At 43.1% G+C, this 19,963-nt stretch overlaps 1 protein-coding gene across 1 annotated transcript in view; it reads right to left on the reverse strand.

The window, feature by feature from the left end:
* The window catches only part of LOC137455777 (uncharacterized), a 231,214-nt gene that overhangs the window by 135,100 nt on the left and 76,151 nt on the right, over nt 1-19,963 (reverse strand). The window contains exons 9-11 of the mRNA XM_068166871.1: nt 18,962-19,029; nt 15,632-15,773; nt 13,248-13,487 (exon numbers count right to left, since the gene is read on the reverse strand). Coding sequence (XP_068022972.1) covers nt 13,248-13,487; nt 15,632-15,773; nt 18,962-19,029 — 450 coding nt within the window. The remainder of the gene's footprint in view (nt 1-13,247; nt 13,488-15,631; nt 15,774-18,961; nt 19,030-19,963) is intronic.

Consider the following 19,963-nt stretch of genomic DNA (forward strand, 5'->3'; position numbering starts at 1 on the left):
TCATCCAACACCACCTAATCAACTAAACCATGGCACCAAGCACCCTGTCAAGTCTCCTCCTAAACATCTCCAGTGATGGTGACTCCACCACCTCCCGGGCAGCACATTCTAATGGGCAATCACTCTCTCTCTGTAGAACTTCCTCCTAACACCCAGTCTGAACCTCCCCTCATGCAGTTTGAGACTGTGTCCTCTTGTTCTGGTGCTGGTTGCCTGGGAGAAGAGACCAACCACTGCCTGTCTACAACTTCCCTTAAGGTAGTTGTAGACAGCAATAAGGTCTCCCTTGAGCCTCCTCTTCTGCAGGCTAAGCAACCCAGCTCCCTTAGCCTCTCCTCATAGGGCTTGTGTTCCAAACCCCTCCCCAGCTTTGTAGCCCTTCTCTGGACACATTCCAGCAAGTCAACATCCTTCCTGAACTGTGGGGCCCAGAACTGGACACAGGACCCAAGGTGTGGCCTAACCAGTTCAGCGTACAGGGGGAGGATGACCTCTCTGCTCCTGCTGGCCTCACTGTTCCTGATGCAGGCCAGAATGCCATTGGCCTTCTTGGCCACCTGGGCACACTGAAGGCTCATGTTCAGCCTACTAGCAACCAGTACCCCCAGGTCCCTCTCTGCCTGGCTGCCCTCCAGCCACTCTGACCCCAGCCTGTAGCTCTGCATGGGGTTGTTGTGGCCAATGTGCAGAACCCGGCACTTGGATATGTTCAATCTCATGCCGTTGGATTCTGCCCATCTGTCCAGCCTGTCAAGGTCCCTCTGCAAAGCCCCTAGATCAACACCTGCCCCCAGCTTGGTGTCATCTGAAAATTTACTGATGATGGACTCAATGCCCTCATCCAGATCATCAATAAAGATGTTAAAGAGCATTGGGCCCAGTACTTTCAAAATTTAGAAGAAAAGGGGAAAAAATTACATTACTTAATTCACAAAACACAAAAATTCGACTACTAAACATGTGTAACTCAAATGGATTAAAGTGAATTAGAAGATGAAAAGGCAGTGCAAGGTTTACTTACATAGAAGAGTCTTGCAAAACTCCATATAAAATAACAAGTCATCCTTTCTGATTATGAAACCTGCAGCAAATGAACCTCACTGGTGTAAAACATGGGTGGAAAACCTTTTAAACAGGCAGCAGTTCCCATCAAATTATCTAATTAACAGACAAAAAAAAAAATACTTCACTATGTAAAGTGAATAATGATGGAAATGAGGCTGCTATTGCCAAAATAACCTGGAGCATTCACAAAACAGCTTCAAGTCCTCCCTGCTTCTGTGCAAGGCCAGCACATCGGCAGAAGGAAGGACATTCTTGGGAAGTGTTTGTGTAACCTTGAAAGTTATAAAAGGCCAGAGGGGAGGGAACAGAAAACATGGACTGAGGTAAAAATAAAATATCACGTTATTAGGATTTTCCAAAAGTACTATCTGTTATCAGAATGTCCTGCAGTAGCTGGAAACTGACTTTCTTGATTTTCCATTGTTCTCTGTCTCCAAACAGGTATGTGAATACAACACCACACAAATCAAAGAAGGACCATGCACTGCTCTATCATTCATGGATGATCAGAGGGCTGGAGCACCTCTCCTGTGAGGACAGACTGAAAGAGTTGGGGCTGTTCAGTCTGGAGAAGAGAAGGCTCTGAGGTGACCTAATTGTGGGTTTCCCGTATCTGAAGGGGGCCTACAGGAAGGCTGGGGAGGGACTTCTCAGGATCTCAGGTAGTGATAGGACTAGGGGGAATGGAATGAAGCTGGAGGTGGGGAGATTCAGACTGGATGTGAGGAAGAAGTTCTTCACCATGAGAGTGGTGAAACCCTGGAATGGGTTGTCCAGGGAGGTGGTTGAGGCCCCGTCCCTGCAGGTGTTTACGACCAAGCTGGATGAGGCTCTGGCCAGGCTGATCTAGTGTGAGGTGTCCCTGCCCATGGCAGGTGTGCTGGAACTAGATGATCCTTGTGGTCACTTCCAACCCTGACTGATTCTATGATTCTATTTCCCTATATTTTTTTTACTATTTTCTGAAAAAAAGAGGACAGCCCTTTCATTTCTGACATGGGTTGAACTCCCTTACTTCCCTACCTGCAGCTTGCAGATCTCCTCAAACCTAAAAAGATAGCACCACTCCTTAAACCTAAAAAGAGAATATTGCCATCTTTCCCATGAGCCAGTATGCCAGCCTTCCTGATTGTATGGGAAGGTGGATCAGAAAGTCTTCTGGTGCAGCACATGAGCTCAACACCATGAATGAGCTGCACAGAGGGTAGGACAGCTGTGTCTATAAGCAATGAATTTACTCCCTGCTCTCAGTCCTCCAGGGGTGGGAATCAGCAGGATTTCTCCTGACAGACAGTGCCTGAGCATCCCTTCTCAGAGATGCACCAAGTACCCTGATGGAAACACCTCCTGCCCTCTCCCATACTACCAGAGCAGCAATGAATCTTAGAAGCATGGAATCATTTTGGTTGGAAGAGACCTTTAAGATCATGAAATCAAACCAGTTCCCCACTGTCTCTCCTTCCTCTAGGAGAGATAACTCAGGGTGTAGTTAACTCCAGCAGCTTCGCATGCAGCACGACTATCTTACACCAGAGGACCAGAATCTGGCCTTTTATCTTCCCAAATACAGGGGAATAACGTTTGCATTCTGTGAGCTTTAGCCTCTGCATCTGTTGCTAATTGTCCTGGCACATCTGCTGCTAATTCTTTTCTGTTCTTTGACCAGCAGGGAGTAGTAATGTATGGTACAGCCAGCTCTAGCCTCCCAGAGCATTTCTGGTGATATACTACTGGCCTGGGCAGATTCTGACCTCATCTTGCAAGGAAAGAAATTGTCTTTGTAAAAGGAAGGCAGGAACCCAGCTCCTTCTCCTGACACTGCCATCTCATTTATTCCTGAGATGGATTCCAGCACAGTCAGAGCATGAGTTTCCTGGAATAATGTAGGCCACCAACACGAAACAGCAGAGTTTATTTTCTTTTGTGTCAAGAGGACACACATACTTTGCTCAGAAACCACTGAGCCAAGAAGTTTCATGAAGCTGTGGCTCAATTGGCACACACAGAACTGAGTCATGCAGCAGTGCTGCTCTGCCTGTCCCAATCTCTGATAAAGGAATACGCAGCTTTTTGCTCCTTATTACTCCATCAGCAGCTTTATTTCAGGTCTCTTTCCTGGTGCTGTTATGATTCCCCACCATGCCTCAAATGCATATGAACCTATTGGAGGGGGTCCAGACAAAGGCCGCAAAAGTGATCAGAGGGCTGGAACATCTCTGCTATGAGAACAGGCTGAGAGCTGCTGTACAGCCTGGAGAAAAGAAGGCTTGAGGGAGACCCTGTTACAGACTTGCAGTACTTAAAGGGGACCTATAAGATAGATGGACAGCCTTTCTGGCAGGGCCTGCTGTGATGAGGGGTGATGGTTTCAAATTAAAAGAGGGGAGATTTTGATGACTTTTTTTAAGGAAGACATTTTTTACACTGAGGGTGGTGAAGCACCAGTGCAGGTTTCCCAGAAAGTTGGTAGAAGCCTCATCCCTGGAAACGTTCCAGGTCAGGTTGTTCAGAGCTCTGCACTAGCATCTTGTATTAGATCACCTTTTAAAGTTCCTTCCACTCCAAACCATTCTATGATTCTATAATTCTGGGGTCTTACAGCACATCATGCCTTTCTTCCTAGGGCTTTGGTCCAGCCAGAGATGCAGTATCTCTCACATCACCAGGGAAGCTGTGCCAATACAGATTCTCCTGCAGTACTTCCTGGATGATCCAGACCTGGTGAGGTTCTGCCCTCTCTCCAGGAGATCAGCTATCACCCCTCCAGCAGAGAAACAGAAAGATTTACTCCTGGTAGCTAATTCCCTTTCCCTTGTGAGCTCTGCTTAAAACCCGCATGTTAAAATAGGATCACTTTCTGTGATATACTCTTTCCATTTCTGTAGTGTACCTTTGCAACTGAAATGCTCATTCTGAGTTCACATATAACTCTTTGAAATGTGAAATGCTTCAAGACCAGATATTTTAAGAAAAAAGAAAAAGTGCCTTCTGAGGGTGTTTTGCTGGCTCCCCTGGCTTGCAGATATGGACCAAAGCACGGCTCAAACCTCCTTCTGCAGTTCCAGACTGTCAGCTCTAGTGAGTTATGACGTTGTTCCATTTTTCCACTCACAGCATTTTTTTGTTGAGGCAGGCATTTATTTTGTTCTCATAGCCCTCTGTTGTTGGGAGTTTACCTGGAGCTAAGTAAACAGGCAGGGCCTGGTGATTACTTCTGCACAATGATTGTATCTGTGGCTCCCATCAAACTCTCCTATGGATTAAATTTCCCATTAGAGCAGAATCATTTTTGTTGGAAGAGACCTTTAAGCTCATCCTGTCCAACCATTGCCCTTTTTGTGGCCTTCCAGTATCTTATGGGGGCCTACAAGAAAGCTGGGGAGGGACTTCTTAGGATGTTGGGTAGTGATAGGTATAGGGGGAAAGAAGCAAAGCTAGAAGTGAGTAGATTCAGATTAGATGTTAGGAAAAAGTTCTCCCCCATGAGGGTGGAGAGACACTGAACAGGTTGCCCAAGGAGGTGGTGGAAGCCTCATCCCTGGATATTTTTAAGGCTGGGCTGGATGTGGCTCTGAGCAAGCTGATCTAGTGTGAGGTGTCCCTGCCCATGGCAGGGGGATTGTAACTGGATGATTTTTGAGACCCCTTCCAACCCTAACAATTCTGAGATCAACTCAGGGCTTTCAAGTCACTACTAAACCATGTCTCTAAGAGTCACATATACACTAGGTAGGGAATAGGCCATGGAGTGGTGCAAAATAAAAGCCTCTCCATAGATGTGCCTGGTTTTTAATATATGTCTGCTAGATTTCCCAACTTGCCATAGTTAGATGTGATGCATTATAATGCAGGCCACATTTCTGAGGTCTTGGAACAGTATGTGTTGGTCTAAGCTGAGGGAGTACACATGGTACAGCCCAGTGAATATTTCCAAGAACTCCTCCACTGGAGCACAGTGTCTAGAAAACATGCTAAAACTCCAAAAAGAAAACTGGGATGATGCTGAAGAAAGTACAATCACAGAATCATTTCAGTTGGAAGAGCCCTTTAAGATCATGAAATCCAATTACTAGCCCAACACTGCCATGACACCACTAAACCATGTCACTCAGCACCACATATACGTGGCGTTTAGGTCCCTCCAGGGTTGGAGATTCCACCACTTTCCTGGGCAGCTGTTCCAGGCCTTTACAGTCCTTTCCATGGTGAAATTGTTCCTACTAACCTAAACCTCCTTTGATGTAACTTGAGGCCATCTCCTCTTGTTCTATTACTTGTTGCTTGGGAGTAGAGACCTCCACCTTATTACAACCTCCTTTCAATTTGTCATAGAGGGTGATAAGATCTCTCCTACATCTCCTTTTCTCCAGGCTAAACAACACCAGGATCCTCAGTTGCTTCTTTTAAGACTTGTGCTCTGAACCTTCACCAGTTTCATTGCCCTTCTTTGGTCAATGCAACAGTTTCCAACATGCAACGGCTTTGCGGTTTCAGCTCAATAAACTTAACGTATCCCTTCAAGGCTTCACACAGGGATGAACACAGCACATTGGTGTGGTGGGGTGGAAGGGTAAGGCCAGGAAGCCTCTTCCCTCCCCCCTGTAAAGTAAGGGAAAGAAAATTGAAGGGAAAGGGAAAAAAAACTCACAAGCTGAATTAGCAAAGCAGTGGTGCTTTATATTTACAAAGCAATGCAGGATATGCAGGGGAATATATACAAATTTACAATATTTACAATATATACAAAGATATACAACAGGGTAACACAGAAATGAGAGTTCCCCCCTCTGCTGAGGGGGGTTTCCCACCTCCGCTCTCCCCTCTTTCCCCCTTTCCCCAGAGTGGGATAGAAAGAGAAAGAAAAGAGAGGAAAAAAAAAGTTAGAAGCAGTTTGTGTTAATTGGAAAGGAGTTAATACAGGCCTTTATCAGTTCTCAAGGCCGAAGCCTTGGCAGAAAGCCCAGCACAGACAGAGCTGCTGCACTGTGGAGAGGCGGAAGCAAGACTGACAGAGAAGTGCTGGAATGCCCAGTTCACTCCCAGTTCAGAAGGTGCTTCCTCCCACTCTTCCAATGAAATTAGTTTAGATTATTCTTTCTGTTTACCAACTTCCGTCCACCATATTCCCTTTCTTAAGGGGACAACGTCAACCGGTCACAACTGGGGATGCCCATCTATAATCAGAGAAACCACCTGGCTGCAGCTCAGGGATGGAACAGGATTTGTACACAGCACTGGATCAAAGGAGATCCCCATGACACTTTTTACTGAGCCCACAGAAAGGAGAAAAGCTTGTGCCTAAGAGACCAGAAGGGCAATAGGGACATTCTTTGGCACAGAGGCACATAGGCAGAACAGAATATCTCAGAAAAGGGGAAGGAACAACTCCATGCACCAGTATAGGTTGGGGATGGACATGCTGGAGAGCAGTGAAGGCGAAAAGACCTGGGAGTCCTGGTGGATGGAAGGATGACCATGAGCCAACAATGTGCTCTTGTGGCCATGGCAGCCAATGCCATTCTGGGGTGGATTAGAAGAGGTGTGAGCTGTGGGTCAAGAGGCTCTCCTCCCCCTCTACTCTGCACTGGTGAGACTGCATCTGGAATACTGTGCACAGTTCTGGGGTCCTCAGTTCAAGACAGACAGTGAGCTGCTTGAAAGAGTCCAGGACAGAGCCATGAGGATGATTAAGGGAATGGAACATCTTCTGTATGAGGAGAGACTGAGGGAGCTGGGGCTCTTTAGCTTGGAGAAGAGGAGACTGAGAGGTGACCTCATCAATGTTTACAAATATGTAAAGGGTGAGTGCCAAGAATGGAGCCAGACTCTTCTCTGTGGTACCCAATGACTGGACAAGGGGCAATGGGTGGGAGCTGAGGCATAGGAAGTTTCATGTAAATATGAGGGGAAAATTTTCACTGTGAGGGAGACAGAACACTGGAACAGGCGGCCCGGGGAGGTTGTGGAGTCTTCCTCTCTGGAGATATTGAAAACTTTCCTGAGTGTGTTCCTGTGTAATCTGCTGTAGGTGACCCTTCTCTGGCAGAGGGGCTGGACTGGATGATGAATAGAGTAGCGTAGCGTAGCGTAGCGTAGCATAACATAGCATAGCATAGCATAGAATAGAATAGAATAATAAACCAGACCAGACCAGGTTGGAAGAGACCTTCAAGATCATCGTGTCCAACCCATCAACCAATCTTTCGAGGTCCCTTTCCAGACCTTGAAATTCTGTGATTCTGTGACTTTTGAGGCGCTGTTACAAAAAGGTATTTAGCAAAATAGCAATCCAAGACCAGAACCTCAAACTCAGTGGGATAAACAAACTAGAAGTTAGTTCCTACTGTGTGAAAAAAACAAAAACCTGCAGCCTTCAAATAAATAAAGCATCTGCCCAAGCTTAGTTCTTGCATTTACCAAAAGGTTCACGTAGCACCTTATCATCCCAACTCCACATAATTGCATCCAGTGAAAATTTAAGTGGCTCTCATTTTGAAAGTCCTCTGGCAGTTCCAAGCATTAATACTTCCTATCTTTTTTCATAGTGTATCAAACTCTTATGTTATGTCCTATAAAGTGTCCTAGAGCTAAACGTTCATCTGCGCCAGCATTTTGCTCGAGAATAAAATGGGGAGGGAAGGGAGGGAGGGGAAGTTTGTGCTCTACTTTTCCTAATGATAGGTTGTTTTGTAATTACTAAAAGCATCACACTCCTTAGTTGCTGACATACAGAAAATAAGGTCCTTGAAAGTGTTTGTTTCATCATATTTTAAGAATTAATACCTTAGGTCATGTTAATCAGTTTCTGATAAATGTAGTTTTCAAAACACACTTCGGGGAAGAAAATGCTGGAAATGACTAATAACAAAGAGAGGAACTTTATTCCTTATATGTCTAACTCCAAATGTGAATGGTACCAAAGTGCTTTGCCATCTTAAGTATTTAGGAAGCCTTAAATAAGAAAGGAAAAAAAAAAAAAAAAATCAAATCAAATCAATCCACCTCATTCAGTGAAACAGAACCCTCTCTTCTTCCCAAGCAAAAGAGTTCAAATTTATCAATTTTGTGGCTATATTTTACAATGAGTGTCAGCCCCTGCTAGATGACTACATGGTAAGTGTCCTGAAACTTCAAGGAAAAGGCACTAAATTTTTTACAGCATTTGTGTTTCATTTTCAGTGTAATAAAAATATGGTGCCCTTTTAATAATGAATAATAGAGCTCCTGGTATGATTTACATGTGTGGATTAAATGTCATGTTTGAAAAGTTGCTGGTTTATTCATATTGAATTCCCCTTGAAGTAAAACAAAATGGTACCCAGCTACTCTTATGCTATTACCGGTATCTTGCCACTCTGATGCATAAATATTAACTGCTTTATATACTCTTTAAAGCTCTACAGATCTGTGAACAGGTCTTTCAACCATAGTGGCTTTAGATGCAATAGAATAGAATAGAATAGAATAGAATAGAATAGAATAGAATAGAATAGAATAGAATAGAATAGAATAGAATAGAATAGAATAGAATAGAATAGAATAGAACAGAACAGAACAGAACAGAACAGAACAGAACAAGCCAGGTTGGAAGAGACCTTCAAGATCATTGTGTCCAACACCATCTAATCAACTAAACCATGCAACAAAGCACCCTATCAAGTCTCCTCCTAAACATCCCCAATGATGGCAGCTCCACCACCTCCTCGGGCAGCCCATTCCAATGGGCAATCACTCTCTCTATGAAGAATTTCTTCCTAGCATCCAGTCTAAACCTCCCCTGGTGCAGCTTGAGACTGTGTCCTCTTGTTCTGGTGCCAGATGCCTGGGAAAAGAGACCAGCCCCCGCCGGTCTGCAACCTAGCACAAGTCCCACAGACATCAGAGACTAAATACTTAGGCACCAGTGCTCACAAACTTCTGGACCTCACATGGGTTTTTTTTTGCTGAAGTGCTCATTCTGGAAGGCTGGCACAAAATAATGACCAATGTCCAACAGGTGCAGTGGGACTGGGATTGAAAAGCAGCCTACTGGGACCAGGAATAAAAATTTTCTTGAGGAGCCAGACACAGATGTGATTAATTCCTTGCTTCTCCTCAGCATCTCAGGTAACTAGATGGATTTGGAATCTCTCCAGAGTAGACTCCCCACCTCTCTGAGCAGCCTGGTCCAATGCTCTGTCTTCTCTTCTCAAGAATAAATAGCCCCAGAGATCTCAATCTCTATTCATAGGGAATATGTTCCAGTCCCCTTTACATTCAGTCTAGTGTAAAGACAATGCAGTCACATCTGTGCAGGTGCTGCCAAGGACAATCTAATTTTGCAACTGCCTTACTGCACAGTAAGTATCTCATCTCCTATCCCATCCCATCCCATCCCATCCCATTCTATCTCATCCTATCCCATCCCATCCCACCCCATCCTTATTCAACCTACATTCCAGAGCTGAGAAAAATCAGGCAGTGCAAGACTATACTGACAGAGCAAAGCTTCTTTTCCACCAAAGTTGAACCACTGCATTTTTGAACCTCAACTTGAGTTCACATTCAGTTTGTGACACAGTGTAGGTGAAGCTCAAAATTAGCTCTTGCTTCATCTAAACCAAACAGTGTCATCCCATCTAAGCCTAATTTCCCCTTGTACAAACTAAATACCTGAAAATGCTGGGTCTAAAACTAGCCCCTTTTTGATTATGTTGTTAGTTGTTGTTCTCAAAATTGCACAGAATTATTTGCAGCAGAAATTGAATTTTATCACAACCCAAAGTATTCCTACATGTTTTGTTCAGCAGGGGGGAAAAAATGGCTCATGTGACTGTCCAGTCTCACTGAAAGCCAAATAAAATTCAGCTGGAGCTATTAGGAGCCTGCCTCTAATAAGTAGTCAGAGGTTATTGGGGGAGGTAGGTTGACAAACTAAAAAGGAGGACAGTGAAGGAGGGGGAAGAAGGGAAGCTGGCAAGCTGGAGCAAAGAACATTGATTAATGAACAAAAAACATTTTTGAAAGGTCGGGTGTGCAAGCCAGACAAGCCCTGAGGCAGATCTAACTTACATGACCAGCACTTTCTGCACGCAGCAGGTAACCCATGCTGACACCAACTTTACCGACATGACAGGGTTATTATTTTTGGAAGGATGTAGTGTTCTGGAACAATTTCTTTAATGCATTAGTTAAAACTATGCTTTCCTTCAATATCAAGCATGCATGTCTTCACTTTCACCATGTTTACACTGAACTCCTATCATTATTCTGGTCAATGAAAACAAAAGCTTATTCTTCATTTCTGAGCACTTGTGTTTCCCACTCCCCCCTGCAATATATTTCAGGGCAGCAGTGCTGTATGTAGGATTGTGTTCAAACCCAGATGCTCACCACAAATAGCTGAGAATTTAATCCAAGTTTTGCAGTAGATGCCAACAATCTGAAGCCTAACATTTGCCTCAACAAGGATCCTAAGGGTTTGTTTTGAAACATGCTCTAAGAATATGGGAAAATACCAAAGTAGTAAACCAGAAAGGTAAAATCATTCAGGGTACAACATCTTTTTCTTCAAAATGAGCTGGTGGAGTATGTTCTTTAAAATTATGACATTGTTTCTGTCTGTTTTTCAGTAATGAAGACAGTGAATCATCAGGTCAATACAGCTTCTCCTGCATTTTAACTGAACTTGCCTGTGACCTGCACCCTGGTTCACTAGACTGAAAGTGAAGTTTGGTGAAGATGTTAATTAAGTGTCCTCACAGAATCCCAACATGGTGGGGATTGGAAGGGACCCTCTGGAGATCATCAAGTCCAGCTCCCTCTGTTAAAGCAAGGTCATTCAGAGCAAGCTACACAGAATCTTGAGCAGGTGTCTTTGGAACCTGTCCAGAGTAGAAGGATCCACAATCTCTCTGGGCAGCCCTGGCACCCTCACAGGGAAGAAGTTTTTCCTCATGTTCTGTGAGAATCAAACAGGACTTTAAAGCAAACTCCAGAAAACTGTAAAACCACCAGGAATTACTCTCAGACCTTTGGATGAAGCATAATAGCCACCTGTAAGGTTACTAAGTATGATCAGTGAAGACTAACAGAAAGACAAGCACATGGACTTTGCACGTACACCTCACAAATTCAGGTCAAGAGTTTCTTTGTATTGAGGAAAAGATGGGTGCTGGACAAAAGATGGGTCACTCAGAACTAGTTCTTTCTTAGTACTGAGAACAGAGATATGCAGTTTGGAACAAGGGACAGCCCCCCACTTAGGACCAAGGAAGTTCCAGGAGAAACAATGATGAAAGCAAGAGGCAAGGTACTGCTGCAGTCACTCAGTTATACTGCCCATAGTCTTCTCCTTTCAACAGAGCCTGAGAAGACAGCCCTTTGTCTTTGAGGCAGTAACCAGGATGCATACATCCTGCCTAGGGAAGAATTCAAGATCAATTATTTCTCTGACATATATATATATATATGTATAAATATATATAAATACATATAATCATAGAATTGTTAGGGTTGGAAGGGACCTCAAGGATCATCTAGTTCCAACCCCCTGCCATGGACAGGGACATCTCACACCAGATCAGGTTGCTCAGAGTCACATCCAGCCTGACCTTAAAAACCTCCAGGGATGAGGCTTCCACCACCTCCCTGGGCAACCTGTTCCAGCGCCTCACTCCCCTCATGGGGAAGAACTTTTTCCTAACATCCAATCTCAATCTACACATTTCTAGTTTTGTTCCAATCCCCCTAGTCCTATCACTACCTGACACCCTAAAAAGTCCCTCCCCAGCTTTCTTGTAGGCCCCCTTCAGATATTGGAAGGCCACAATTAGGTCTCCTCAGAGCCTTCTCTTCTCCAGACTGAACAGCCCTAACTCTCTTAGTCTGTCCTCATAGGAGAGGTGCTCCAGCCCTCTGATCATCCTCATAGCCCTTCTCTGGACACATTCCAACATGTCCAGATTCTTCCTGTGATAGGGGCTCCATAATTGGACACAGTACTCCAGGTGGGGTCTCACCAGAGCAGAGTAGAGGGGAAAATCACTTCCTCGACCTACTGGCTATGCTTCTCTTGATGCAGCCCAGGATCTGATTGGCTTTCTCGGCTGCAAGTGAATATATGTATGTGACAGCCACATTAACTATATATATATATATATGTATGCGCACACACACACACTCACATATATATACACACACACACATATATACACACATATATATCAGCTCTGCTTACAGACACTGTTCAATATCCATTACAGATGATAAACAACTAAAATGCAGAAAATACAGCTTAGCAATACTGTATATATCACAAACCCAACAGCTGAAATGACCACTCTGCAGGTAACTGAAAGCAACAGTGCCATCTGCAAAAAGTGCTTTGTGTGAAAGCTCTGTGGGGTAGGGACTGTCTGTCAGTCCTGTATCTGCACAACGCTTTGTACAATAGAAGGAGTGGAGAAGAAAATTTTCCATTCCATCAGTAACTGAAAACAGAAAAAATCTTCCCTTCTCATTCGACCAATGCCTCATAACTCACAAAAAAAATCCCACACAGGCAGATGAGGATTGTTTTTCAAGCTGTAAAGAAGCTTTCCTCTGCCAGGGAGTTTATCTGAGACCAGCGTTTCAACCAGCACTAGGCATTAGCTACAACAGTGAGCAACTGACACACAACAATCCTGCCATGCACAGCATGCTTAGGCAGGAAAATATGTGTGCCTTGGTTGCAGAAGACAGAATAGAGCCTCAAGTGTTTGGGCTCCTTCCAAAATAATCCAAATGCTGCTTTTTTGGCAAATGGGGGTCAATGGAGCTAAAAAACTCACAGAAGGATTTGGGCATTCATGTGTTTATATACACCCACTCGTTCATTTATTATTCTAAAGCTCCTTTGCAGAAATCAAATTACATAGCTGACAAGCTGCATAGATAAGAGAGAGCAAAAGAGAAATTTAAAATTAGCTGACAACAGTATATGATGTAGTGTACATTTGGCACTTTTTGAGTGAGTGATGAGGGTTAACCTAGGGGGGCGAAGAAAAAAAATAAGATTGCACCTTCCTAAATTGCACCTTAAATTATTAAATAAATTATGAACATGATGGAATGCATTAAATATATAAGCCTGAAGGAGAAAGAGTGGATGTGTTTTAACTTCCAAAGCAAAGAGAGCATATTTAAGAAGTGTTGCTTACTGTCTGGATGCTTTGTCCAAAGTAGATTTCAACATTGTAGAAGTTCCCATCGTGATTAACGGGCAGCGTTGTCCTGGCCTGAGGCTGCTCCTCCAGCTGGGGCTGCTCCAGTAAGCCACCCCCTAAGCGACTGAGAATAGAAACTTTGAGGGTGTAGTGGCCTTTAGGAACCTTATCTTTGACTCCCCTTAGGCACTTGACGTGGATTTCTATCGGCTGTGGTGTCTTGGAGCAGTCAACCTAGGGAGAAGGCTCTGAGTTACTAACCTGGCTTGAGCAGATTTTAACCACAGGATTAGGAAGAATAAATTTCTTCAAGAAAATAACTACCAAAAAGCAGATGACACACTTCTTGTTCAACCTGCAACTTCCTACTGCTAGCTGAGGATCTCCAATTAGGGAGGTCAAAAGTCAGAAAGACAACAGGTAGACTAAATAAATAAACAAACAAACAAATAAGCAAACCCTCAAATACTCTTAATAAAATGTTCAGCACCCTTGGGGAGAAAGTGGAGCTGTTGGAAGTATGACACCAGAAGCCATTAGTCTGAAATAATAAGGTAGCATTAACTGGGAAGCAAACACCATCAAAAATGCAGCGTGCTTTGCAAGACAGGCACAATATGTGACGTGATGAGCAGGCTGCAGGCATGGAAAGAAAGACAGGACAGGCCATGTTTTGATGCTAATTACTAGCCTTGCCAAAGCTGTTAGTGCTGTGTAATATGCAGGCTATCCTTTCACCTTCTGATTATCACATAATCAGATTCTCTTAAATATAGTAATCAAAGTGCAACACGTGTAGAGTTTAATAACAACTCCCTACAGGCACCTTTATTCCAAGTCCAAACAAAAGGAAACATCTGCTGCTTGCTGTTGACAAGATGTTGTCTGAGTTACAGAACATTTAGTATGGGATAAATGCTGCACTGCCTATCAGAAATGCCTTTATGGTGCTTTCCTTGTGTGCTCTCCTCCCAGCATGGAGGTTGGCAGAGGGGAGTGGGCACAGTGGTGTGATCCTTTCATGTCCTGTCTCAGTAAAGGTGCAGGGTCTGTCCCACCACACCAGTGGACCTTTCAGTGCACATTGCATGGAGGGGCCCAGTTTCACTTCAGTCTTGACTTCAAGGGATGAAATTGCTTCTGCAGCAATTATTTTCTGCATCAAAATCAGCAAGGAATCAATTTCTCCCATTGTTTAAACACTAGCGATAGGCCTCCCTTTCATGCAATGTGAGAAAATAATCCATGCCACTATGCAGAATCAAATGGCTACCTTGACTACTAGGTTTAGGAGTCTCACAGTTTAAGCCTACAGTAGCTAATATCTCTTCTTTAATCCTGTCTTGGATTTATTTTGGAAGAGATAGCATATTTCCATATAGATAGAAAGCTTCTGGAATTAAATTAAGCAGTTAAATAAACAGTCGAATTTGTCAGACTCCTTTTGTTTCTCAAACACAAGCCATACTTAACAACTAATCTGAATGACAATTATTTTCAGCTTAATTAGAAAATCTTAATTAACAATGAAGATTTAACCTTCATATTTTTTGGGTTCTGAATCATATATATATATATATAAAAAAATTAACATCATGTGAATAAATAAGACAATCTTTTTAAACCTCAAGGCAGGATTACTATGCAGGCAGACTTCGTTATTAAACACATCCTAAATTAAACGCCTCCATGAATTTTGTACTGAAATATATTGTGATAGTTTTGCATGCCAAATGTGACATTTTGTATTTCAGATTCATCTTCTGCAGTAATTTTGGAAATGTCATACAAACAAAGATTTTTGTCATTTACCAATGGAATTACTATGCATGGCCGGTTAGCCATCTCTTTTCTGGCTCTTCTGGTTGTTTCAAGTCAGCAAGCCATAAAAAATCTTTATCTCTCTGAAACACAGCAATTTGGAAGATAATCGAATAGTGACTGGGGGGCAGAAACGCCAGTCTGAGGAATTATACCACAATCTCTCTTGCATTTACAACCTCCCTCAAAGCGAGTGTCAGTCGAGTAGGAAAAGGAGATAGAAGATTCATCATATTTCAAGCCTGTCTCATTTGCATGGTGGCATAGCTGTCTCATCTCCTGCTGAAAGACTTTGCTTGGCCAGCGCTGACAAAGTGTTTTGAAGAAATCTTGCCATGCCCAAATGATTCATCATTAATAGCTTTAGACATTCTCTTTAAGCATGTGGTTACTTCTGCTGGAAACCGTGTTTTGAAACCTGCTAAATTCTATCCTCTTAAACTATGAAAGGAAAAAAGGAAGGGGGAGGTGGGGAGCAAAAAAAAATAATACCATGCAATCGATCTAGTCATTCAGCAGTTCACATCAGGGTAAAAATCTCTCACAGAGAACCTCACCTTCCCACAAGCTGTTCCATCTAATCCAGTATTCACACTTGCAAAGCTACCAAAGCTGGCTCTCATGTCTTCTTCACATCCAATCTCCTCTGCTTTCAACAGCTGACTTCCCACTCTGCAGCACTTAGAGATGGAAGAAGAACTGAAAAGAAATTAGCTACAATGCACACACAAAAAGCATTTGCCATTGGAAATGCATCACAGCTTAATGTTTTCCTTGAACACACCTGTCCCAGTTTGAGCTAGAGAAGAATTAATTCTGTTCAGTGGTTTTACTTTTCAGCTCAGTCTCTTCTCAGTGATGGCATTTCCTGAAGTTAATGCCATGTTTTCACAGACGGTGGCTGCTTCTAGAAGTGATACTGATTGGTATTTTAGAGTTAGTACCGAGGTCAGGCTTGTAGCAAGGATATGCTTATACTTGCTTCTGTGGACTTCAAGTTCACTGCTGAATTTTGTGTGCCACATTGGGGAACAGAAAGAGGTGGCACCTGTGGGGAGGAGTGGACAGGAGAGGTGATCCTAATCTGACTATCAAGGGATTCCATTCAATCTATATCATGTTCAGGGGTTCATAAGGATCAAGCTCTCTTCAATATCTGGCATCCACTGTGTTTGATTGTGATCCATGTGTTTCTGGAGCCAGATCCAGAATCCAGCTCCTGTGCCTGGCTGTCATCTGCTGTTAAGTCCTGCCTGGGACTTCCCCAGTGCCTGCCCCCAGCATCACTGGTGAGAGTGATATCATTGCCATCAGGGACTTGTGTTTGATATTGGCTTGTATGTATTTGCATCTATTTCATTTTATTGTTATTATTTTCATTAAAACTGTTTTAGTTTTGTGGGTTTTTTTTCCAGCCCACCAGTCTCTCTCCCATATTCCCTTTGGGAATGGAGAGGGATTCATAGAGTATCAGTTACTTGCTTAGTGGCCAGGCCAGCCCTAACCCTTGACAAGACTCTAAACCTTGCAGGGCATCCAGGATGAACAACAGTGTGCTAAAGTGGTTAGGCTTCAAAAAGCAGTAGATGAAAAACATAATCATAGCCTCAGTAACATAACCAATATTTGTCAGTCTGTGCCACAGGCTGACACAAGGAACCTAAAGCTTCACTCCCTGTGTGCAGTCAGCTCTGTCTGGTTTGGGGGCTTGAGTTCTAGGTTAAGAGTATCAAAGGAGGAAGTCATTGGCTCTGTCAACACTCTGAGGACCAATTGATGACTTCAACAATCTTGAACAGGTTTTTGGAAACCTTTTCTCCTTGAGGACTGGAAGACTTTAAGCCACTGAGGGAAAAAAAATCTGATGCTACATATCATAAAGCTCCTAAAATATCTTATTGCATGCATACTTTAAAATTTTATATAACTATTACACTATATATAGCTATATATAAACCTATTACATGTCATATATATGTATATACATACACACAAATTTTCAGCTGTATGTGAACCACTCAACTTTCCTTGGCATTCATTTGTTAACTTTTTGTGCAAATTTAGAGGGCAGTTATATCCACTCAAAAATTTCTTTATTAGGAAGACAGGTCACTGTAACAGCATAGAATGAGCATGAAGAACAGCCTTACACAAAATAATCAAATGCTGACCTGCTTAGTGAATGGGACACACCAAAGGCATGGTACCCTAAGGAGAAATCCTTGCTCCTGAAGCATAGCAGGAGAAACTGCAAAACTAAGTAATTTACAGTCAGCAGTATAAAACTGTATGCTTCAACAAGCCTATCCTTCTTTTTCACTAGACACTGAACCATGAGCAGTTCCTCAGTCCCTACTTGACACCAGGTGTTAGAAAGCAGCCCCGTGGAAAAGGACTTGGGGTTGCTGATGAATGAGAAGCTGGACATGAGCAGGCAGTGTGTGCTTGCAGCCCAGAAGGCAAATCACATCCTAGGCTGCATCAAAAGATGTGTTGCCAGCAGATCCAGAGAGGTGATTCTGCCACTTTGCTCTGCTCTGGTCAGACCTCACCTGGAGTACTGTGTACAGATCTGGAGCCCTCCATATAGGAAGCACAGGGACCTGATGGAGCAGGTCCAAAGGAGGGCCATGAAAATGATCAGGGGATTAGACCACCTCTGCTACAAGGACAGGCTGAGGGAGCTGGGGTTGCTCAGGCTGGAGAAGAGAAGGCTCTGGGGAGGCCTAATAGCAGCCTTCCAGTACCTCTATCTCTACCAGATTCCTCTACCTATAAAATTTTATCATGTAAACACCCAGTGAACAGCTAAATCAGTCAGAAGGTCTGAGTAGATGCTAGTTCCAGTAACACATGGGAATTTTTCCCAAGCCAGGACCAACAGGAGCTACGAGCAAGATTCCAGCAATAAGGACTGAATGCAAGAAAGGTCAACAATGTTTGACGTCTTATCCTTGAGCTGCAGTCAAGTCACCTTGGGTCCAGTGGTTCTAAGTGGAAGTAACAGAAGATGGTTCTTGAATGGCTCTAGCAAATTTGAAGAGCTGAAATGTCTGAGAAGTGAACTCCTCTCCTTGAGAAGAATGGTCTGTTTGGAACTTGGTACTTATTTAGTTTCTCATGATGGAAATTATTTCACTTAATTTGGTTGGAGCTGCATTGACACAGGGGTTCATTAGGACACCCATTTGCTTGCAATTCAATTTAAAATTAAATACACTTTGCTGTTGATTTTATTACTTTTAAACTACTGTATCTATTGCCTTTATTAGCTGCTAATACACAATTATGAAGGTAAACAGTTTTCATTACTGAACATCAAACATTTAAATAACCACATTTGATCTCTTTTTCGGGTTGCACAATTTTTATCTTTTCACTCTTTTTTTGCTGGGCATTGGGTTCAAGAGAACAATTTGTTTGATGAAGTTGGGCCTCCTTTGTGCTCAGCAGAACACAGCTTCCTTGGCTGTATCCACGAGGGTTATTTATTTCCTCCATTTATTTCTTACAGGTAATTTGATGCATGTAATTATATGAAGGTCATGTGTACCTCAATCACAAAGACATTGCTCCAATTCATATTTCCTTCACTCTCTAAGGGTAGTTCAGAGGCAGGGAAGAAGGGTGCTGGGAGAAGCCATTTGGTCACCTTTTGAAGTGCACCGTGTGCAGCACTTAAAAATTACAACCCAAGCTGAGTATCTGAAAATGGATCTATCTAAAACAGAGGCCTCTTTCAAAAGCACAGGCTTAATTTTTCTAGGCCTGAGGTGCTTTGTTTAGGAGAAGTTCCATTCATTAATATCTGTAAAGCACTGAAAGAAAGATCTTTGGGAGGAAAAGCACATTACATAGAAGTACAAAGTAACCCTTATCTGACATACCTTTGAAGGAGTTCACGAATCCTGGCTTGCAGCTTCTGTTTTGTGTGGTGGGAGTCTTCCTTGTGGTGCTTTGAGTTCCATATGTCAAAAAAAAAAAACCAACAAAAAACAAAGGAAGGAAAAAAAGCAAGAAGAAAGAAGAAACTTACAGTTTGCTTCCAAAGTACAAAAAGAGCATGGAAACAAAAGCCACAAATGCAGTTTTCCAAAGGCTTGCTTTTGGTCTTGTGGCTGAAGGTTTTCAGAAGCAATTAGGAATTTCACCCACCATTACTCTATTCCACTACTTTTCCCATCATTTTGTTCCATATATTTTTCTATGTTTACTCCATCATTCCCAACAGAAACTGAGTTTTAATCCTGTTTACAGGCTTGATCAGCACAGTGTATGTTCGCACATCGCACATCCCCACAGCCCTTATTTTCACACTTGACATAGCCATGTATACATGTATACATACATACATACACACATGTGTAAGTGAATTTGTACACACAGAACAAAATGCAACACTGAACAGTTAGGCATAGACCTCCAGAGAGCCCAGGACCTGCCCTGCTTTCAGTTTGCTCCAAGTCTTACAGAATACAGAATTAACCAGGTTGAAAAAGACCTTCGAGATTATCAAGTCCAACCATCATTCAACACCATCTGATCAACTAAACCATGGCACCAGGTGCCTCATCAGACTCCTCTTAAACACCTCCAGTGATGGTGACTCCACCACATCCCCGGCCAGCCCATTCCAATGGAAAATCTCTCTTTCTATGAAGAACTTCTTCCTAACATCCAGCCTAAACCTCCCCTGGCACAGCTTGGGACTGTGTCCTCTTGTTCTGTCACTGATTGCCTGGGAGAAAAGTCCAACCCCCACCTGGCTATAACCACCCTTCAGGTAGTTGTAGATGGCAATAAGGTTTCTCCTGAGCCTCCTCTTCTCCAGGCTAAGCATCACCAGCTTTGTTGCCCTTCTCTGGACACATTCTAGCAAGTCAACATCC

The sequence above is a fragment of the Melanerpes formicivorus genome, unplaced genomic scaffold (genome assembly GCF_026170545.1).
Source record: "Melanerpes formicivorus ecotype bairdi unplaced genomic scaffold, bMelFor1.0.p_v2 SCAF_109, whole genome shotgun sequence".
Classification (NCBI taxonomy): domain Eukaryota; kingdom Metazoa; phylum Chordata; class Aves; order Piciformes; family Picidae; genus Melanerpes; species Melanerpes formicivorus.